Raw genomic sequence first — 19,127 nt, 5'->3', positions numbered from 1 at the left:
GCAAAGGGGAAGGAAAGAAAAAAGTAGGAGATGAAGAATAGAAAAATGCTCAGGAGTGTCAGCGTGCCCTCTGAAAAAGTAAATGAGTCAAGGTTGTCAAAGAAAGGAGGAGTGCCCCACCCCCACCCCATGATCCTGGCAGTGGTTCCTGGTCCCATTCTTCCTAGAGCATGCCAGGATACACTTCCGACTCCCATTCTTCCTGGAGCATTCTGGTACACGCTTCTTATGAGGGTCAAATGTCCTGCTTTGCATCAAGGCTGCTTTCTTGATCTAGGGCTGTAAATAAACAAAGTAACTAAACCCAGACACAGAGCCCGAGCACTGCATCCCACTTCATTCTAAATGTCAAAGATTGTGAGCTCACTTTACCTGTATTCTCTTTCTACACAGATCATGGAGCAAGCAAACTGAAGCCAAGCCACATCAGAGTTTGTCAGGGATGAGATATCTGTCAAGGATTCATGGCAAACTGGTTTACAGAGGAAAAAACACACAGAATCTCTTCTAGGGATATTATAAGAACAAGTGAAATAATTCCCAGAAGAGGCTCGCAACTTTTCCGGAAAAAAGGTGCTGTGACTATCCAAGGTACCTAAAATACTTCTGGGTATAAATTTGTTTGTGGAAAGTAAACTAAAATCCCAGCTAGCCGGGCTCGGTGGCTTAGCCTGTAATCCCGCGCGTTTGGGAGGCTGAGGTGAGTGGATTGCTTGAGCCCGCGGGTTCGAGACCCGCCTGGGCAACTTGACGAGACCTCATCTCTACAATAAATAAAAAAATTAGCGGGGCGTGGTAGCGCGCGCCTGTAGCTCCTGCTACTTGGAAGGTTGAGGCGGAAGGATCGCCGGAGCCCAGCAGGCCAAGGCTGCGGTGGTCGGGAGTGGCCACTGCACTCCAGTCTGGGCGACTGAGTGAGACTCCAACTCAAAAAAAAAAAAAAAAAAAATCCCAGCTAGCCAACAAGGACAGCCGTATCAGGACAAAAAGAGGGCAGAGAAGTAATTTTCTCCCTCTTCATCATTTGTTTCTTCAAAGAGTCAAATACATAGATGGAGACATGACAGAGATGACTACAGGGAATGGAATGATGCCAAAGGCTATTGCTGTAAGAAAGAAAGATTAATCTGGCTTATTATTTATTTTTCTTTTAAGAGATATATTCATCTTGTGTATTTAGTAAATTACCTAGGATTGTATTTACTTTGAATTTTATCTGATTTATTTATAATTAGATCCACAGCTCACCTGATTATATGGGGTAAAAGACATCCAAATATGTGGTTAGTATTTGGTTGTGAACTGCCTTCTGGACCGGCCAAGTTTTTCAACTGAACAAAGAGTACTTATTTATTTGGTGTATCAACTGCAACTAACTAGAAAAACTGTCTAAAATTGTCTTAGTCAAAAAGGATGTTTATTAAACAGAACAAGCAGTGCAGAGGTTGTTGGGATCTAAGAGCTGAGCGACCCATCAAGGGCCCAGGGGGGTAAATATGTCTCTGTGATCTGCCACCCTCAGTGTGTCAGCTTTGCCCTCAGATTGGCATCCCTCCTAGTTTTAAGTCAGCTGAAGTAGTGTCATGTATTATATCCCAATGGAAACAAGTCTGGAGGACAGGCAATCCTGTCTCCTGTTCAGTCTCTGTTTTTGGAGTGAACAAATCTTTACAGACACCCACATGACAGAATTCCCCTCACCTTTTGTGGGCCAGAATTAGATCATATACCTGGTTCTTAACCAATGACTGGCAAGGGCTTCATGGAGGAATCTGGAGTGGAATAGATATTGAGACATCAAACACACAACTTACTTCAGTTTACAAGCATATAGTAGAAAAATTTAAGAGCTTATACAACCAGTGATGCTGATTTTTATTAAAATGTTGGATTAATTTTTGTCATTAGTTAACAGTTTTCTCTTCAAGCTTACAACTGTCTGATAAGGATGAAGTCACAAGAAATATCAACTCCTAAAAACTGATTATTATTTTCAAGATAATTGCCTAGCACTTTGGGAGGCTGAGGAGGGCAGATTGCTTGAGCCCAGGAGTTCAAGAGCAGCCTGGACAACATAGTGAAATCTCATCTCAAAAAAATCAAAAAATTAGTTGGGCATGGTGGCCTGCACCTATGGTCCCAGCTATTCAGGATGCTGAGGTGGAGGATCACCTGAGCCCAAGAGGTCAAGGCTGCTGTATGCATGATCATGACACTGTATTCTAGCCTGGAAGACAGAGTGAGACCCTGACTCAAAAAAAAAAACACCAAAAACCAAAAAAGATAGTTGTCTGAGATGAGCTCAGGCTTGAAAAAACAAACAAACAAACAACCCCCCCCCCAAAAAAACTAAGTTTTATTTTTCAGAGTCATGACACTGAGTCCAGATAGAGGAAGGCAGAAATAGATCCTCTTTTTAAACAGCAAATTAATAAATAATATCTATGTGTTGGCAATCTTGTATTTAGCTAATAGGAAGGGAACAATAATAAAAATGTATAGATTGTATTTGGCCATAATGTGGTGATACCTTTATTCAGACTAATAGTAATGCTAAATATTTTGATAACATAGAGTAAGAGGTATTTGACAGAAGAAGCTAGTCCAGGCTTTTAATTTATCCTTAAATAACTCCAAAGTGCTTAACATATATGTGAACACATATCTATTAGATGTGGGTTTTATGTTTGTTATTAACTCATTCTGTTTGCTTTATCTTTACCTAGGTTTCTTGATCAGTAAAATGGAAACAGTAATAGTACCAACCTCATAAGATTGTAATAGTGATTTAATATTCATAAATTACATGACAATGCCTGAGACATAATAATTATTCAGCAGAATTTTACCTAATACTATTTAATCCTCATAGTCGCCTGGTTAGGAAGGCACATCAACCAAGTATTATCTTAAAACTCTTTTGAAATATAGAAAATAATATTTAATTCTGCCTTGTAGTATGTCCAGTGGTTATCATTATAATGTGCTGAGTGCTCTATGTATGCCTTTGGTAAAATATGCTGTTGGTCTCATATGCTACCTGAGAATATACTATAAATACCAGACAATGATTAGTCCACAATGAAAATTCCAATAAAAAAATTTTTTCTTCAATATAGTATTAGTCAATCTTTTAAATTATTCTTTTCCTATATAATCTCTGTCTCTTATTGATACTCAGAAAACACAGCATTCTTTCCTCTGTAATGAACCCAGTCTTTCCTAATAACTCATACTCTTCTCACCAAGGACATGAAAATAAATTGTGGGTTTTTTCCTAATATCTCAAGTTGTATGACTAGAGCAACCTTTCATCCATGAAAATGGCAAATTTACAACCTTTTGACACAATTTTGTTTCCATGGAAACAGACCAGAACTAATCGATTTTGTCTGCAACATAATCATAAAAATCCCTACAGAGAGAGAGAAAGAAAGAAAGAGAGTCACTACTGATAATAACATGTTATAAACCAATACAATTCACCAAACCGTCTGGAAAATTGGGCAAAATGAGAACCCAAGGGCTATATGACTAATGGGAAAAAAAAATATTTTGCCTTGATAATGCCACAGCATATCCCAAATGTTTACTATGCCTTCTTTTTCTAGATTCTGATTCAATAACAAATATTAGTTTTGTAATCATTGAATTGGGTAACTTCAGAAGTTTATGTTAGTATCATAGCACACTGATATGTGAATCTAGAAAACTGGATTGAACTATAAAAATTTATTTTTCTGTAGTTATTTATATACATTTTAGGTCTCTAAAAAATTGAATCTTATGGTAGTAAGATTCAAGGCAAACATCTCAACTATAATGGAAAAAGTCACAATTTGTGCTTGTCATTAGACATTTCAGAAGAGATTCCTTGGCTTCCTTGGACCTGGTCTTCATCTATTTTAAAGGCAGAGAGTTGGACTAATTGTTAAATTCAATATATTACTTTTAATTTATATCTTGGAAATTCCTCTTTGGCATGTAGATAGTCATTCTAACCTCATTGTCTAATGTTCCCTATGTTCCTACTACTTAAGAATTGGTGGAGCCAGGCTCGGTGGCTCCGCCTGTAATTCCACCCTTCGGAAGGCTGAGGTGAGTGGACTGCCTGAGCCTGCGGATTCAAGACCCGCCTGGGCAACTTGGCGAGACCTCATCTCTACAATAAATCAAAAAAATTAGCCGGGCGTGGTAGCGTGTGCCTGTAGTTCCAGCTACTTGGAAGGCTGGGGCGGAAGGATCACCAGAGCCCAGCAGGTCGAGGCTGCGGTGGGTGGGAGCGGCCACTGCACTCCAGTCTGGGCAACAGAGTGAGACTCCAACTCAAAAAAAATAATAATAATAATTGGTGGCCACCTGAGTCCTGCCTCCTTATCATTCTACTTTTTTTCCCAGAGAAATTTCACACCTATTCTTAGCTTCAGTTTCAACCAGGAACTCCTTAATCAACATTTCCCTAGCCCAGACAGCTTTCGTAAGTCTCAGACCCATATTTTAGTAACATATCCAGTTGTCCCATGGGCATCTTAAACTAAACAGGTTCCAAACAAAATTTATTATCAAACCTTACAAAACTTCTCCATTTTTCTTTTGGGTTCATGTCAATTTGTGGCTTAAGCCAGAAACCAGGGAATGAGTTTAATCTCCTAATATATTCACTCTTCATATAAGCCAGTAACAAAATTTCGTTGTTTTTTCTCTCTCCTATAGTTGCATATTGACTACACTCTTTTGGCTGTGGTTTTTCTCCCTATCTTACTGCTAGCCTACTATCTTCTGGGCACTGTGCTCGCCCATCAGTTGCATTTCCTCATTTAAATGTCACATTAACTCTATAAAGTATATAATATCATTGCTATGATTATCTCCATTATACAGGCTAGGGAACCTGAAGATTATAAAGAATTTTTTTAAACTGCTAGAACATGGCAGACCCAGGGCTTGAATCCAGTTTTGATTGTCAAGTCCATGCCTTTTAGTACTTGAGTATTCAGATCCCCTCTTCCTCCCCTTTGGAATACTAAATGGCATCCAACTGCTTTCTTCTAGGGAAGCTATTCTCAATGTGTGGAATTTAGATAATTAGGGGATCCCTGGGGCCCTTTGAAGGGAAGCTTTGAAGTCTAAACTATTTTCATAAAAATACCAAAGTTCCATTTGCCTGTTTTTCACTGTTTTGGCACTTACACTGATAGTGCAAAAATCTTAGGGGCAAAACTGCTAATGCTTTAGCAGGAATCAAGGCAGTAGCATCAAACTGTAGCAGTTGTCCTTGTTTTCTTCATTGCTATACACTCCCAGTAAGAAAAACAATGTCAGTTCACATAAGAAATTTCTGATAAGCAGTGAATATTAACTTTGTTCAATTGAAACCCTCAGAGTACATATTTTTAATATTCTGTATGATGAAATGGGAGGAATACATAAAGTATTTCTGCTGCATACCGAAGTGCCATGGTTGTCTCTAGGAAAAGCACTTGTGTGACTACTTCACAAGCTGAATAAGCCACTTTTTTTTCATGGAGCACCACTTTCACTTCAAAGAATAAATGACAAACTATGGTTATTCACTTTGGTATTTGGCACATATTTTCTAAAAAATGAACAAAGAGAAAGCCTGTCATTTAAGGAAAAGCAAATGACAAGATTTGTTGTCAGTGTTAAAACTGAAGCCTTCAAGTGGAAACTGGAATTATGGAAAACTTTTACCTGTCACTGGGAGCTTGACAATCTCCCAATATATTACGACTTTGCTCATGACATCTGGGGTAATATTAACAAATGTGATTTTTGAATGTTATATAAGAAAATTTGTCAAAATTTGGAAGAACTGCATAGCCATATGCTAAAATAACCCATGCATGATGGCATAAAATCATATATATCCTTTAACTAGTCAAAGGATCTATTGAAAGACCAAGGTAGATAAAAAGTTCATTGATATGGTTTCAGATTTCACAATGAAACTAATAAACTACTATTTGTAGAGTTTTGAGGTGATATCAAGGAATAATATTCACAATTTTCCAGTCATACATATGTGAGAATTTTCTTCTTATATTTTAATCAAAACAACATATTATATCAGATTAAACACAGTGCCGATATGAGAATCTAGCTGTAGTCTATTAGGCCAAACGGTAAAGAGATTTGCCTAAATGTAAAATAAATTCATTCTTCTCACTAAATTCTTTGTGTTTGGGATATTATAGTTATTTTTTATTAACAGTTTGTTGTTTATGTAAACGTGTAAGTGCTTATAAATTAATGAAATCTTTTACATTTTTGTTTTAATGTTTAATACAAGTATGGATAGGTAAGTCCCTCCAAAACAAAAACTCTTTAGGTTCATCAATAATTCTAAGAGTGTAAAATGTTTGAAAACAACTACTCCCTACCTGTCTACCCTTCATACTGCCTGCCACCATCTTTCTCATCTTCAAGTTTATTATGGTACTTCCCATTCATGGTTTATAGGACTCTTGGTAATCTACCCTGCCTAACTTTCCAGTTTTATCTCATGATACTCCCTTTTTTGTAGGTTGGTGTCCACCTATAATAATACATTGCTTATAGTTCTTCCCAAACTCCCCATGATCTTTCTTGTCTCTGCTTCCACACACATGCTTCCCCCTGCCTGCTCAGAGTGTCTCTTCTGATAGGTCTTCCTACCAAGCTACCACCAACAACAACCCCCTGTCAAATTCCAACTAGTCTACAAAACCTTCTCCAATATCACTTCCTTGGGGGAACTTCCCTGAACCATACCCCTCTCTCCCTTCCTTGGGAGGCACAAACTGATCCCTTTTATGAACCTCAGAAAATAACCAACAATATATAATTGTATTATAATGATGTATATAACATCTGTCTCTCCCACTGGGCTGTTAGCTCCTTGAGGGAAGGGACAAAGAAATCCCTCAATAAATATTTCCTGAATAAGTCATCCCAAGATCCCTTCCAGATTTGAAATTCTTTGGTTCATTCCTCAAGTAGGTTATATGAAACCACAGTCATTTTACTGATTAACAAATGGATTTATTTACATTACTCACACACAGGTGCTTTGGTTTTGAAGCAAAAAGATTTCCTCAGATTTTTTCTTATCTTTTTTTGTCCTTACAAAGATAGCTCTGGAGAAAATTTGGTATATTAAATTTCATATATTTTAATAAATTATAATGCACATATATTCATTAATAAAATATATTCCACACCAAGACATCAGTAATGATTAATTTTTAAAGACCGCCCTAATATGAATATAAAATTATGTAAGAGCTCTATATAATAAGCTCCCAAAGAACAAGAAAGAAGAAGAAAAAAATTCAAAGAGAACTGCCAAAGATTTCTATTAGAGGTTTCTAAACAGCAAAGCTGTAGGTGAAGCAACGAGAAACTCTACTCATTAAATTATTTAATGTCTCAGCCTATCCAAACATTGGGCCAACCCTAATTCTCCTTGTATGGAAGAAGCTGAGAGTCTGGGACTAGCCTACCTTCTTAGGACTTAGAGACAACAGTATGGGAATTTCAAATAGACTTTTCCACTTTCTTTAGACCTAGATTCAAATTCTTCATTGTGGCCTTTGATAAGTAACAAGAAGGTAAAGGATTATTTCTTTGTAAATAGCTTTTCATGATTTTGTGATGGTACCTTATTCTATGTCATGTCAGAAAAAATCAGTATAATTTGTGAAGATTATTGAGAGATTTCCATGTTATATATTTTAAATCTAATATTATTTTGAAACCAGGAGGCTCTAATTAAGTAAAATGATGGAAGTATAATTAGTTACCCCTCTCTTCCAAAGGGTTGCCACCTCTATGATGAGGTGCCCTAATGACACGAAGGCAGAGGGAGGCTATACAACTCAGGCTGACTCAATACTAACCCAGACCTCCCGATCCAACTGCCGTGTTGTTCATTTCATTGTGTCAATAAAAAAACCAAAATTAGTTCAAATGAATGCTCAAATACAAAAGTAATCTTTTTTTCTCCCCTAAAAAAAGCAACCATGGCCCAAAGAATGAGCTTAAGATATGTTTGTCAGGCTGTTTCATTTTAATAGTCATTCAATTCATGACAGGTGATATAAGACAGAGATGTGTATCTCTGGGTACTTAAGGCTTGCAGAAAATGCTCGAACTCTTTCAGCACTCAAAAGCATAAAAGCTGTGATTAGTTCACACAGCCAATAGTTGGACTGACTATGTGGCCATCAAAATTGACATAGGATGGTTGAAAACATTAGTTCTGTTTTGTGCTGTCTACTGTGAATTTTGAAGGTATCAAATAAATGATTGATTTTTGGGTAAAATATAATTGTTCTCAAACCTGATTCATGTATCACTTGATGGAGGAAAAAATGCTCTGCCCAACTACAAAGCAGTAGTTCTTTTTCAGAATTAGTAGGAAAAATGGTATAATCTGTTGACAAACCTGATATTTTATAAATAATTTAAAATATACCTTCATAGTAGCAACAAATATAATGGCAATGTTATATCATAAATACTAATTCAGAGAAAAGACACGCCCAATATTAAAAACACTTTTTGTCACTGGAACAGACCAGGGATCCAGTAATTAAGATATTATATAAACTCGAAAAACACATAGTAACCTATATATTTTTTTTCCTAAAGAGATCCAGAACTCTAGTCTGTAAGATCAAGTATATCCACATAGTGAGCTGCTGAGAATTGTCAGGCTGTTTAGGAGCCGGGCTCCGTGGCTCAGCCTGTAATCCCGCGCTTTGGGAGGCTGAGGTGAGTGGATTGCCTGAGCCCACGGGTTCGAGACCCGCCTGGGTAACTTGGCGAGACCTCATCTCTACAATAAATTAAAAAAATCAGCCAGGCGTGGTTAGCGCATGCCTGTAATTCCGGCTACTCGGAAGGCTGAAGTGGAAGGATCGCTGGAGCCCAGCAGGTCGAGGCTGCAGTGGCCGGGAGTAGCCACTGCACTCCAGTCTGGGGGGACAGAGTGAGACTCCAACTCAAAAAATAAAAATAAAAAAAAGAAGGCTGTTTAGGGATAAACTACTATGGAGATTTGAATACATGCAGAAGAGGAGGAGGTAGGGATGGGGAAAATGTCACAGATGACTTTGATTTCGTCAGTGCCATAGTTGTAGATTCTTCTGCAAGATGACTGATGTACTCATTGCATTTTGTTGACATTGCTTCTATTTTCTATCTTGATTTTTTAAGTGTGATTTTTGGCATGATGCAAAATAAAATAGCTGTTACTTATTTTTCAAAATGTATGTAGCTGGTTTCCTGTACTTTTGAGAGTTCTATCATATTTCCTGCAGATAGAATTTTCTTCCCTTCCCTGGGGGATTGAGCAGAGCATTCTGTTTGCCTTCTTTCCTTTCCCAGCCAGGTGATAGGCCTGACTGAAAGTGGCCGTGTACACTACTCTTCTGAGTTCTTCCCTGAAGCTTGTGATCAGTTGTGATTCCAGTACATCAAGCAAGAGCTTGTTTAAACAAGAGTAATTTGAATTGTAAGGATGCTGCAAACCATAAGAGAGGGGGGGAAAGGCTAGAAAATAGAAAAACTGAAGACAATTTGATTATGATAGTTGACAATAATATAGTGCTTACTAGTTCCAGAAACCATTCTAGATACCATACTTAATTCATTTATTACTTGTAATAACCCGGGAGATTGGTTCTCCTAATATCCCCATTTTATAGGTGAAGATTGAAGCAGTGAGGGGTTATATTATCCAAGATCACACAGCTCATGGAGGCAGAGCCAGAGTTTAGAAAAGAGCCACTAAAACAAATGGGAGATGCAGGAAGAATATTTAAATTGTTTTGAAATAATTGAAGGGCAGCAGACTAGAAGAGGAAGTAAACATATTCTCCACTGTCTCACAGCATGTCTCAGAAGGATTCAAGGTAAAAAGTTAGAAGGAAACAGTCTGGCTTAATAAAAGAAAGGAAATATCAAAAGATGGATAGTTTTTTCTAGCAGCAGTGGCTTCCATGCCACTGCTGGCAATCAGCTCTTTCCCGGAACATTACTTGTCAATGATGCTGACAACTAGAACAGTGGTTGGGCTAGGCAAACTTCCTTTCCTATGCTGAGATTTTATGAGTCAAGGATGTATCACAGTAATTGCATTGTTACCTGTACTTCTTTATCTGGGGAGTTAGAAATTTGTGGGGAAAAGTAAGGAGGAATAATAGTTCCTTAAGCCATTTTGTTGACAAACATTACTCTTTTACTGAAAGTATGCTACAATATATTTTGGCTTAAAGGTTTCAAAACAGACTTTTTACAATGTTTTGTTTGATTCTTTTTGAGAAATGAAATTGTATATATTTATCACATGCAATATGATGTTTTAAAATATATATACTGTACATTGCGGAATGGCTAAATGGGGCTAACTAGCATTAAGAACAGACTTTAGATAGATTTATAAAGTTGGTTTATTGAAAATTAGATTGAATAATGATGCTTTCAAGTTAAAATGTATAGAGAAGCACTAAAGTATGACTTAATGTGTATAGCGTTTTTTAAAAATTATTAAAAAACATGAAATTACATTTGGTTGATTTCTTTTTCCCTCTCTATCAATTGCTTTCCTAAATCATGCCCTTTTTCCCTTTATTGCAGACAATTCTTATGCAAGAAGCTAAACGTATTAAATGTGCAGGATGAAAAGATGGCACAGGCACTGCTGGTACCCCCGGGACCTGAAAGTTTCCGCCTTTTTACTAGAGAATCTCTTGCTGCTATCGAAAAACGTGCTGCAGAAGAGAAAGCCAAAAAGCCTAAAAAAGAACAAGACGATGATGAGAACAAACCAAAGCCAAATAGTGACTTGGAAGCCGGAAAGAACCTTCCATTTATTTATGGAGACATTCCTCCAGAGATGGTATCAGAACCCCTGGAGGATCTGGACCCCTACTATATCAATAAGAAAGTGAGTGTTGATTTTATACTTCCAATACATCTTTAATTAAACTACTAACTTTAATATACTTTTATGGGGCTTATATACCTATTGCACCATAATTTTTCTCCTGCTAAAGATTTTATTATATTATTTTCTCCCACTCACTTTTAAGCACAATATAATAAACAGAAACATTTTAAAAAATAAAATCAAGAGTTGGCTACAGTGAGAGATATAAATAGATGAACAATTTCTACAATCTCACAGAAATAGAGATTAAAATAAAAATTGACATCAAAAGAAAATATGTTATGGATGACATATTTAAGCACAGGATTTGCAAAGAAAGAGAGAGAATTATGGGCGGATGTACTAATTTCTCAGTTCTCATTGGTTTGAGGTTCCTTCACTATAATTTTTATTCTATAGGACAATAAATAGTCTTTTACTTAGCATCCTCCACAGCAAATAATGCATGGAGAGGCATGTTCACCCAGAGATTTTTTTTTTTTTCTTTTTGCCTACTAACCTGGAATATGATTAGGATCTTCTCTTAAACTTAGTTTGTGACAGGCTAGATTCTGGAACACCTGCATATTGTTGAAACATTGTCCTGAGGGGGAAAAGAAAGTTAAGAATAGACAACAAAAAACAAAACAAAAAACTTACAAGTTTTCACCATAACACATGATTTAAATCAACAGTTATGACTGTATCTTCCTAACCTTAAAACAAGCACATAATTCTGTCATAATTAGCTAGTTTCTATGGTTAAACCAGCCAGTTGGCATTTTATAAAAAATACCTGGTAAACCGCTACACTTTTTTATTGAGTATTTTGGTATTGAAAAAAGTTTATTTTTCGTAGTTTATCCTCTATTTTACAGATATGGAGTATAAATCAGTTATTTTAGTATCTTATAACCACAATTTATATTTTACATTCACAAACATAAAAACAGTTCAATGTAGAAACTGAAGATACATTAATACAACCATTAGCTGATGGCTTATGGATTAGGGGAGATGAACATTTTTATTAGTCAAAGCACACCCTTTAAAAGTGAATAGATTTTAAATTTTAAAGGGAAAGAAAAAGGCTGTAGAAATTGCAATCTTTAAGCAGTATACAATTTAATTTTATAAGAGTGATGATCACTAAAACAAATGTCAACCATTCAGACATGGAGCCAGTCCTGTTGTTCTAAAGGAGTACATACAAGTCACATGAGGATCTTATTAAAATGCAGATTCTGATTCCATAGGTCTGGGGTGGAACCAGAGAGTCCGCATTTCTTACAAACCAAGATAGGTGATATCTATCCTGCTAATACATGGGCCTCACTTTGTGTAGCAAGCTGAAGATAATTTGGTTATCTGTATTATATTTGTTGTTTTTTTAAACAATTTATTTGTTTTATTTAAAGTCATAAAAACTAATTGAAATCATTAAATAGGTTCTTTCTTTTCTCCTTTTTAACTAGTTTCATAAAAGCATGTATATATTCATATACTTCTAAAAATAATTTATTTCAATACTTTACTATAGAATTATAAAGAAAAGTTTCCATTTTAGTTATGATGACAAGACATCCCCCAAAAAACTGGAAACAAAAACCTCTAAGAACTACTGTGCTGAAGTATATATTTGCAAAGATGCCTTCAAGAGAGAGGAGTATGATATACTCTGACATAAAGAACGGAAATGTCCTTAAGAAAGGGAATTGATCGGCCTGGTGTGATTAACGGGGGAAGCAAGGGGAGAAGAATAGAGACAAATATTAGTATTTTCCAAGAGAGATGTTTCGTAGTAGCACGAAAGCATTTTCTCCCAATGGCAGGCCCACCTCCTTGTGAAGAGGCTACACTGGGATACCTAACAGATGCCCTTAAACATTCTGCATCATTTGATTAAGACAGCTGGTTTGGGCTCCACATTCAGCAAGGAAACTTCTGATTATAATTTGTTTTTCCATAAATCAGCTTGAAGAAAAGAATGTACTGGCTATGCCGTTGCAATCATTTCAGTCCATGTGAAACTAATATAGCTTATTGTAAATGAACAGATTGGGATTCTGATTTTATATGCCAGGTTTTCAAGGTTGGTTGATTTGAGTCTGCCACTAGGAAACAAAATTGTCCTCTGTTGTTGACAAAGTCAGTTTTTATTGCATCCATGGCTGAGAGCTAGACTTGGACCCTGATTTATTCATAGTGGCCATGAACCATCTTGGGAAACATGTAGCCTGCCACTTAACACTTGGCTGCACTGTTTTCCTTTATGAAGTATCTATAAAGATGAAATGCTATTAAAGAAAAAGGTAATTGTGATTCTTAGGATAGAAGGAGTAATGTAAGAAGCTACTGGAAGAAGTTCTGGAATTTAAAAATATAAAGCTATATAAATTCTATTAAATAATGCAGGCAAAAAGCTTTTTTTTTTGAGTTGGAGTCTCACTCTGTCACCCAGACTGGAGTGCAGTGGCCACTCCCGGCCACCGCAGCCTCGACCTGCTGGGCTCCGGCGATCCTTCCGCCTCAGCCTTCCAAGTAGCTGGAACTACAGGCGCGCACTACGACGCCCAGCTAATTTTATGTTTATTGTAGAGATGAGGTCTCACCAAGTTGCCCAGGCGGGTCTCGAACCCGTGGGCTCAGGCCATCCACTCACCTAAGGCTCCCAAAGCGTGGGATTACAGGCTGAGCCACCAAGCCTGGCTGTTGGCATCATTTTTTAAAAATTCTGTAATTGATGTGGTCTGCTCACTGAGATGTAAAGCTTATTCTTGCTTCAAAGTAGTACAAATTTTAGTAAATTTGTAAGATGTTCATTCACCTGGGAAAAATAAGCAAGTAGCAGCTCAGAGTATAATATAGCCAGTTTAATATACTTCCAAATTATAACATTTGTGATGTTAGCAACTTTATTTAATACTATTTTTTTTTTAAGTCACGTCATCACTTATCATTACTTGGAAGCCAGATTTTAGAACTGGCACTATTTATCTCTCCCTCAATCACCTGCCATTTTCTCAAGTAATTTTCAGTTTAGGCACCTTTCTCCATAACGTCAGAGCCCCAAATTTCAAACTTTCTTTCTTGCAGTTATTTCATTATACAGAGCATTAGTATTTTATTCCTTATTTTTCAGAGCTCAAAGTTTTTCTTTGTGTCAGGTCTTGTTCCCCAGAAAGTAACTGAGATTATGACATTAAAGCATGCTCTGTTCTAGAACCTAAAAATTCACTGAAGATGCTGTTAGCATGTCAGATTTAATTCCACTAGTACTACAAAGTCTAACCTTGCAGGAGGAGCAAAATGCTCTATGTTTTAAAAGAGGATTCATTATCTTTCACTCTGACTTTGCAGATATTTCAAAATAAAATCCTCTCCTAATGTTGCTTTTTTAGGGAAATTGTTTCAAAAAAAAAAAAGCACACATAAATACACCTTAAGTTATGGTGAGCTTTTCTAAGTTACTGCTGTCATTGGATGCCTAAATGGATCTTGATTGTTTGACTGTAATATTAAATGGTCTAATCCTGTGAATTAAAAACAATGCTTTAATACTTTTGTTCTTCAAGGGCAGTTCTCTTAAGGTCCTCTGTTCCATACAGATAAATCCTACTGCTAGTAATGAATAGTTTACTTGCTCTTTTCATGAAATTGTTCACATTTATAGAGTACAGTTCATGAAAAAGTGGTTAGTTAAGTAATAATTGGCTCTATGATCTTAAATACAAAAGGGCAAAGAATAAAGAAATTGTTTTCTCTGTCCTTTAAACTCACAATATAAATATTTCTGTCTACCTATTCAAACAAAGCATCTTGTCAGTAAACATACATGTATGATATGGTCCTTCGTTAAAGGGGAAAGCATATTATTGATTAAATGGATATATAAATAGATGTCTTAAAGGTAAATTGTATCTTTAAGGTAAACCCACATTTAATTAAAACAAGTGTTTATTTGTAAACCACACTATTAAATACTGTGAGCAAAAAATGGAGAAAAAGTAGATTACAGGCTCTTTATGTTCCATGGTTCACAACAACTTCTAACCTAGTCCTCTCTGGAATGAACACTACATGTAAATTGCTACTTGACTATGATTACAAGCAACTGAACAAGAATGCAAATGAATGTACTAAAACTTGCTGTAAAGGGAAACAAGGAGTGATCAGAAGGCAGTGTGATTTATCTGGAAAGACATGATAAAGGAGGTGATTTTCATTAGCTGAGAAAATTCCCAGAGAGAAAGTATTTAACTTTGCATATTAGAATTACCCGAGGAATTTTTTTAAAAATATCCAAGTCTGTGCCCATCCCCCAGAAAGTTTGATTCACCCCTGGGATGGGACCTACATATTGGCAATTCTTAGAAACTCTACAGCACTTTATAATATATAGGCAGGATTAAGAACCCCTGATACAACCAAAGGTCACTGCAGGGGGACTTTATTGTCAGTCCTGTTATGGAGACATTTCCCCGAAATGGAATGGAGTTTGCATTAATAACCTCTCAGGTGTCTCCTTCCTCTAGGATTCTATAACACTCATTTTCAGAGTCCGAGGGGAGTTTAACAGGTTGTGAGTGGGACTGACAAGTGGATTAACTGGCTGGAGCAGAGATGACTCTAGTGGGAAAAAAGTAAAAGACGATCCTAGAGGGACATGGTAGGTAATCACTGGGTAGCATAGCTAATGCTAAGAAGATGAATGTAGATTTCAGATCATAGAATTTTAGCTGAGGAATTCCCTTTGATGTATTTCAGACTAATTTTCAGTGCAGCTGTCCCTTGTCAGTATTTGCTGAGAAGTTGATCCCTTCAAAGCAGATCCATAGAATGCAAAGTAAGGTTATTCAACCTGTTTGAACATTTTAAATCAGGAGAACTACAGCAGGGACAATAGGGAGTCATCATAAATGTTGGAGCTAAAAGATTTGATGTAATTAAAGTAATTAAAGATTATTGTAGTAGCGATGTGTACAGAATAATCTGAAAAGTTACCAAAGCTGGAGACACACAGTAAGCTTTAAATAGAATTGGAATCTGTAAAGCTACATTACAATTTAGTAAAAAATGTTGTGTAGAATTATCAGTTTGTATGCAAGTTGGATGCTTAGAGACAGATTAGATAAGAGTAAATTGTATATTTATTTGTAACTATATGTTAACTAAAACACTTAGCATGTCTATAGTTTTACATAACAACTGGTTTAAACAAACCAGTTGGAATAAACAAATCAGAATTTTTAAAAATTTCTTCATGTATGTAAGTTATTTAAATAAGTCACATTTCTAAATTAGTAATTTATTTCTCATATTTTCTTTTTCAGACTTTTATAGTAATGAATAAAGGGAAGGCAATTTTCCGATTCAGTGCCACCTCTGCCTTGTATATTTTAACACCACTAAACCCTGTTAGGAAAATTGCTATTAAGATTTTGGTACATTCATATCCTTTTTATGTGATTTTTCTAAATGCTATTTCTAACATTTGATTTTAAAGAAAATGTCATTCATATTTTTTTAAATATTTATAAAATTTCTTTGAAATTAAAGGTAGCATTGTTAATTTAATTTGTTCTCATTGGTTTTCTACTCTTTATAACAAGATTATTATAAAATGACTATTATGATTCTAGAAGAAAATATGCAACTATGATAATGAATGTGTAAATGAAATGCATTTTATAGTAAAAGACAGATTTTCTTTCATCTTTATTAACCTGAATTAAATCATATATAACCATTGCTAAAGAAACATGGCAAATTGTGGTTAGTATTACTATCTGTATTACCTAGTGTTCGAACTTTCGTGCCTTAATTGGGTCTGTATCTTTAGCATCTGGATCTATTCTTCCTCCTGTCCTTCCTTCTTTTAGTAAATATTTATTAAATTCCTAATATATGACTTTGTAACTGATTGAGAATATATATAAAAAGTCAAACTTAAAACTATTTACAATGTAGTCAAAAAGTAAATGTAAAGGAGCAGAATAGGTATGGATTTCAAGAAATTCTCAAGTAATGATAAAACAAAAAGGTAATATTCTAAGGCAGTATGTAAGAGTAGGCATTTTGTAAAAGCAGATTCATAAAAGACGTATATAAACTGAAAACCTAGAGATGGGGCAAATGAGATTGTTAACCTTCTGAAGTACATTTGAATTCTCTTTTTCTATGGCTTAATGTTGAGAAGTATTTATATTTTAAAATAAAAGATTCACCTCAAAATAATCACAAGTTTCCTTACAGAGAAGTCTCAATTGAGATTCCAAGAGAACTTACAGCTCACTTTCAGGAGAGTGTCAGAATAACGCATGTTTAGGTATGCTGTGGACTATAGACAGGAGGATAGCTAGATGGCCTGTTGGGTTCCCTCACAGTATAAAGTGAAAATAAAAATTGGAAAATAATATTAACTTATCAGCATAAAATTTTATCTCCCTTTACTTTTTTAAACTATAAAGGAATGAGTTATATCACTACAAAACTACAATAGTATTTACAGTAGAATTCTCAAACAATGAATCTTTCAATATAGTGAGCTATACATTTTCAGGCCTTTTATGTTGCATCTATTAACCTTCTATAAATCAGTGGAGAATTAAAATTATATCTAAAGTACAACTTTTACACTTATGTCATACTGTAAACTTACTAAAGAATGGCAAGTTTCCCTTATAGTGCAATTTAATATAAATAATTGGAATGCAAGATAATTCCCATTTCTTCTGATAGAGATTACTTTCTATTAAATTTAATTTTGTGAGCATATGATATAAAATTTTTTGAAAAGTGAATCAGGATCATATGACAGGCTTTGACATTTCTTATTATTTTTACTACCGTTTTAAAAATAAATAAGATTAATTTCACAGGTAATTTGTGCTGATAAATTTTTGTGTATATTGGATCATTTATAAATGGAACATTTACTCCTTAACTATAATCTACTTTATTCAGCATGCTTATCATGTGCACTATTTTGACCAACTGTGTATTTATGACCTTGAGTAACCCTCCAGACTGGACAAAGAATGTAGAGTAAGTAAGAATGACTTCTTGGAATGAATGCACACTCAAATTCTGTAGCAATCTCTTTGTGGTTATGGTCTGACTTATGGTTCCCACTTTTTGAAGTCAGGCTAAACACTTCTGTCTAAGAAAAATTTATTTCCATAATACGGAAGAAGATAAGGGAAGTTCTTTGGGGGAATTTTGCTCTATGAGGTAAGTATTTTTCTAACAAATTCATGATAGAATCTATTTTAGAGAGATTATAAATTAGTATACACTTGCTGGTAAACCAATCATTTGTGATAAATCACAATGATCATTTGCGTAATTTGATGAATGCAATTATTTTATTCTATTATAGTGTTATTATTGCTATATTCTAATAAAATAGATTTAGGTTTTTAGCTAAGGCATTAAATAGGCATTTTGGTTATGTTATTATATTTAGGGAAAATACATTGATGTCTATTTAGATATGTAGGTTACTTAGACATTGACAAATGAAATGTCTTCTGCAAAACTGTTCTCATAAAGTAACAGGGCTCAAGGGGAAAACACGATTAGGATGAGATTATTCAAACCTTATGAAACGTATTGCTATTTTTTAAAAGTAATGTATAATAGAAAATAAGATAGTATAACAAGTACTGCCACTTTTTATTTGTTTGTATAGATTTCTACAGTGGTTTATTGCATCATTCTAAGCCACTGTCAGCAATTTAACATAGTAGTCATTTTTTAAAAAATAGTAGTTTGAAACTGTTCTCAAGAAATGATTGTAGTAGATAATCTTCAAGTTAAGGCAGGTCACTTAATTTAGAACTCTCAGTTACAATATATAATTTTGGAGTTAACAAAACAGACATACCTATATAAAACTATTCTATGTGTGATTGTTCCAGCAAAAATTATGGAAGCATTTAAATATAATATCAATTTCATTTATTTGTATAACATTATTAAAAGATAGGTAGGCGGGGCTCGGTGGCTCAGCCTGTAATCCCAGCACTTTGGGTGGCCGAGGTGAGTGGATTGCCTAAGCCCATGGGTTCAAGACCCACCGGTGCAACTTGGCTAGACCTCGTCTCTACAATATATATCAAAAATTAGCCGAGCGTGGTAGCGCGCGCCTGTAATTCCCGCTACTCGGAAGGCTGAGGCGGAAGGATCGCCG

At 35.4% G+C, this 19,127-nt stretch overlaps 1 protein-coding gene across 1 annotated transcript in view; it reads left to right on the top strand.

Moving 5' to 3' along the window:
* The first annotated feature begins 1,055 nt into the window (after positions 1-1,055).
* SCN3A (sodium voltage-gated channel alpha subunit 3) overlaps positions 1,056-19,127 on the top strand; it is a 105,535-nt gene continuing 87,463 nt past the window's right edge. The window contains exons 1-5 of the mRNA XM_021713179.1: positions 1,056-1,108; positions 9,711-9,917; positions 10,642-10,951; positions 16,267-16,385; positions 17,891-17,980. Coding sequence (XP_021568854.1) covers positions 9,898-9,917; positions 10,642-10,951; positions 16,267-16,385; positions 17,891-17,980 — 539 coding nt within the window. The 5' untranslated portion in view covers positions 1,056-1,108; positions 9,711-9,897. The remainder of the gene's footprint in view (positions 1,109-9,710; positions 9,918-10,641; positions 10,952-16,266; positions 16,386-17,890; positions 17,981-19,127) is intronic.

Source organism: Carlito syrichta, unplaced genomic scaffold, assembly GCF_000164805.1.
Source record: "Carlito syrichta isolate Samal-C Ts95f unplaced genomic scaffold, Tarsius_syrichta-2.0.1 Scaffold304334, whole genome shotgun sequence".
Classification (NCBI taxonomy): domain Eukaryota; kingdom Metazoa; phylum Chordata; class Mammalia; order Primates; family Tarsiidae; genus Carlito; species Carlito syrichta.
This window is presented reverse-complemented; position numbering and strand designations above follow the sequence as displayed.